A 4617-nucleotide genomic window follows, 5' to 3' on the forward strand; every position below is an offset into this window, starting at 1 on the left:
TATGTAGTTCTACAGCAAGGAAAGGCTGACTGACAACTGACTGAAATACATGATGATGGTTGTTGTTGTGGGGGTCTCCTAGTCAGACATAGGTTTGATCATGCCGGGATATGTAGTCCTACAACAAGGAAATGCATAGGCTGACTACTGAATATAATTCCATGGTAAAGGCTGTTCTTGGTGTGATCATGTTGGGATATGTAGTCCCCCAGCAGGAACCTCAGTCTAGTAATGGAGACTGTGACTGGCATTTCTCTCTACAATGACACTGGTTGCCTTGGCTGCGATCTGCATTTCTAATGCAATCAATGGGAGAAGCCTGTCAGGCAGCGAGGATCTGTCATCAGCGACAGCCCGTCCCCCAGCCATTCCTCTGCTAACTTTGAATCGACCTCTGCTTGGGTGACAGTGTGGGGCCCCTCCCATGGGGCGGGGCCACACCTGGGGACAGGTGCAGGGAGCAGTCAGGAGGAAATCACATCCAGATCTTCTTCCAGCAACCTCCTGACATGTCCCAGCCGGACTCAGTGCACGGGGACCTGCAGCCCCCACTATGGGTCATCACAGGCTCCCACTTCTGGACTGGCACAGGACTGCAGCCTGCTGACAAGGACACCAAGTCTCCCTTTGCTGTTGAGTGGATCCCTGATGGCCAGGTGGCCACCTTGTCCCTGGACCCCTCTGGGAAAGAAGAGACCATTGATCTTGGAGAGAACCCCTTTGGGGATCCACCACCTCCCTACAAGCTGCAGGCGCCAAAAGGAAGATCTTCCTCTGCCCAATCCTCCATGTCAGACACCTGCAGGGACCATGGGAACCAGCTGAGCCTCTTCTGCTACCAGGACCAAAAGCTAATCTGCCACCAGTGCAAGTCCCATGGGACCTGCCAATCACACAAGACCAAGTCAGCGGAGGAGAGGGCAACCCAGCTGAGGGTGAGTGCAGATCTGCCTCCTATGTACTGCTGCATTGCATATGTGTCCATCTTCACTGCTCCTGTGAAGTAGGGTTATTATCATGGAGGTGCTGGCATTTAAAGGGTTAAACCATGGCACCCACCCCTGGACGGGAGGGAGGGTGCTGGAGCAGTGCAGCAAAGATCAGACTGCGGGCAAATCTCAGTGACTCAATGCAGCAGAGGGAGAAATAAATAGATCTGCTATGCATCACTATTGAAGTGTGCCAGGTTTCAATTCATCATGAGAGGCAAGGGAGGGGTGTGAGATCCTACAGTGAGTGCAGGTGAACTGTGCACCATTTACAACACAGAGACTGCCAAGTGGGAGGGTGCCAGGCACTTGTTCCGCAGATAAACTGCCCTATGTGAAACGTCTCACGCCTTTGGGGTGACTGCAGGCGCATAAAGAGGACCTGTGATGAGGCACATCAGGTCACCAGGAGATTGTGGCTTGGGTGTTGTCATGGTAAATGCCAATGGCAACACCACTTGCTCATTTTCCTGTTCCACTAATGGACTGTGGGAGCCAGGACTGTTGGCTCTGTTATATGCGCACATAGGAGGGCGAGGATTTGTTACTGTGCTGAATCACACACAGGGAAATGTATCAAAACTGGAGCAGGCAGAATCTGGAGCAGTTACCCATAGCAACCAATCAGCATCTATCTTTCATTTTAAAAGCCTAAATTAACAAATTGAAGAGAGAAGCTGATTGGTTACTATGGGCAACTGCTCCAGATTCTAATTGCTCGCGTTTTGATAAATTGCCCAAACAGAATACTCTAAGTGCCTGTTCACACGACGTCCGTTTTGTGTACTGACCTGATCCGTACGTTCCTGCACTCAAAATGCATCCCAATGTATTTTATGGGCTACAGTTCTCACGGGCGCAGTCCGTTCAGGTTACGACAGAAAAATACTGCATGTCACATTTTGTACGGTCAGGAAAGGCAAACGCATCGGAAACGCATCCAAAACGCACTGCATCAGTAGCACCGCGTCTGCAGATCCGGACCTGATCAGGACCTGAAACTCATGTGAACAGGACCTAAGGGCTTGATAAGTGTTGTGATTAAAGAGTAGCTCCAGCTAAAAGTTTTGTTTTTGGGTCTTGAATAGACTATGGAGGGGTGTGAACCTCTGTTAGGTCTATACTACTGTGTTCTCATTGGGCAGATATTCCCCCAATGAAAGTCAGAAGCTGATTGGTCACTGTAGGCAACTTCTCCAGATATTGGGGGGGGGGGGGGTTTTAAAAAAACTGGCGAAAGGCAACTTCGCCAGATTTTGGGGGGGGGGGGGGATTTATCAAAACTGGAGAAGACAGAATCTGGAGCAGTTGCCCATGGTAACCAATCTGCTTCTCTCTTTGCAAAACTTAAGTGAACACACTGAAGAGAGAAGCTGATTGGTTACTATGGGCAACTGTTCCAGATTCTGTCTTCTCCAACGCCCCGCTGTGCCTGTAGAACTGAATGAAATTTCACTTGTACATTATGCCCATATGCAGAGGAGCCGTCGCTCAGATCTCTACTTTGTGGGCGCACATGCGATGTTGCGTGCAATCCCGCATTCCAAAATCGCATTTTGCAATGTTAGGTGAGCTGCGGTGCCTTTATTTCTTAATAATACGCCAACGCACCTAACCATCGCATGTGTGTTGCATCACACCACAGTGCATGGTAACCTATTACCATACGTTGTATTGTGATTTTAAAGGCTAAGTTCACCTTTCTGGCCATGTTTAATGTTACACCTGTATTTAGGGCGTAACATAAAACATGGCTACATTGCACGTCCCCCCTTCCTGCCCCCCCCACCTGAATTGCAGGGTTCTTCTCCCCACAGGCTTGTTTACCTTTTTCAATATGGCACAGCTGTGTAGGTGGCAGCTGTGCCATCTATTCACAGATCCTTTGCAGCATCTGTCAATGAAGAGACCACAAGTCCCATCAGCCACTGTGGCAGAGGGTTTTGTAGTTCTCATACAATGGAATACAAGTGCGGTGACATTCCTGCACTTGTAGTCTATTGGCACTTCCTGTTCTTGTTACTGAATGTCCATAAAGAGGTATGAATGTGAACGGGAGGAAGAGTCTGCAGGAGTCAGAGCATTGCACCTGCAATCCACAGATCACAGTTGCAATATTATACTGACTCCAATGCCAAAAAATATGCACATTTAAGGAAGACATTACAATCACAATACAATTCAAGACAAGATGGTAAGGAGGTCTGGTAGGAATTTTAGGAGGGGCCCCATTTAAAAAAAAAAAGTTATACCAGGCCCTTAAGGTCTGGTAGGAATTTTAAGGAGGAACCCCACCCCCAAAAATGGGGGAAAAAAACATGGGGTCCCCCCTAAAATTACATACTAGACCCTTGATCTGAGCACAGGCCTGGCAGGGCAATAAAGGGACGGACGAGCCAGTGTCCTCCCTCCTTGCGATACCAGACCACATGGGGCCTCTTCCCCACAAGCCCTGGGGCGTTGGGGGCTTATTCACATCAGAGTACCCCTTTAATAAAGGGGCACCCAGATGCGGCCCCCCTTGTGAATGAGTAAGGGGTACTTGTACACTAAAGGGTTAAATAAAAGTTTTTAAAAAAGAGGCTAGACTTTTGAGAAAATCCTTTATTTGAAAAAAAAACAAAAAACAAAAGACGAGTTTTTGACAAGTCTTTTATTAAAAAAAATAAAATGGATGCACCAACGTAATCCAGGGTCAATCACAACGTCCAGTGTTGTCCACGACGACTCCACGAAAATAAAAAATAAAACAAGAAAAAAAAGAATATAGAAAAAGAAATAGAAATAATAATTCAAAACAAAACCATGCCTGCCAACCCATCCACTTGCGATGAACTCCCGCCGCAGAATGGCATTCTGACAGATGCCGGCAAAATATAAACAATTGGGTGGAGCTAGCGGTGACAGCTAGCTAGCTCCACCCAACTGTTTACAGCTGTACGGCATCTGACAGGTGAGCCATGATTGGTCAAATTCATCAAAGTCATCATTTCTTTGCACAATTATGGCTCTTACAGAGTACTGTGCCCTGCTTGGGCAAAGTCTTGCTCCTGACCTGCGGTCAGGCGCAAGGCTTTAGCCAATCAGGGCTCACAAGGCACTGTGCGGTTTGCCCGCCGAACTCCCTGACAGTTCTTCTGTTCACCGAACACACGAACTGCTGATGTACGGGTCGAACTCTTGCTCAACTCCAACATCGAGCCCATCCCTAATTGCTATTAGGAGTGGGATAGAACGTATGGAAATTCAATATAAAAATACATGTTTATTTTTTTCGTTTTTACCATAGATACCCCTTATGGTAAACACTGTAATAATAACTTATGATAGGTGTCCTTTGAGAATAATGCCTGCTTCATACATTGAGAGATTCTGGTTTCTCGTGTGAGCGGCGTTCATCTCTCTAGCTTTAGAAGAGAGAGACATCTTGATATTTCATTTTGGAATGTAGAATTGATCTCGTCCATCCAGATAAACACTCAGCATGAAAGAAAAAAGGTTTTGGGTTGTAGAGGGAGATCACAATACATCATTCTCTACATCTGCGGCACACACAATACTCTCTTTATACCCTCCCGAAAGTCTTGGCTCCCATTGTGCATATCAGGAAGCACTGGGAGAGTTGGGT

General features: G+C 47.2%; 1 protein-coding gene across 1 annotated transcript in view; it reads left to right on the forward strand.

The window, feature by feature from the left end:
* Positions 1-605: 605 nt before the first annotated feature.
* BSPRY (B-box and SPRY domain containing) overlaps positions 606-4617 on the forward strand; it is a 13904-nt gene continuing 9892 nt past the window's right edge. The window contains exon 1 of the mRNA XM_018559342.1: positions 606-935. Within this exon, the coding sequence (XP_018414844.1) occupies positions 789-935 (147 nt within the window). The 5' untranslated portion in view covers positions 606-788. The remainder of the gene's footprint in view (positions 936-4617) is intronic.

This window comes from Nanorana parkeri, unplaced genomic scaffold, assembly GCF_000935625.1.
Source record: "Nanorana parkeri isolate BGI_ZX_2015 unplaced genomic scaffold, ASM93562v1 scaffold389, whole genome shotgun sequence".
NCBI lineage: Eukaryota > Metazoa > Chordata > Amphibia > Anura > Dicroglossidae > Nanorana > Nanorana parkeri.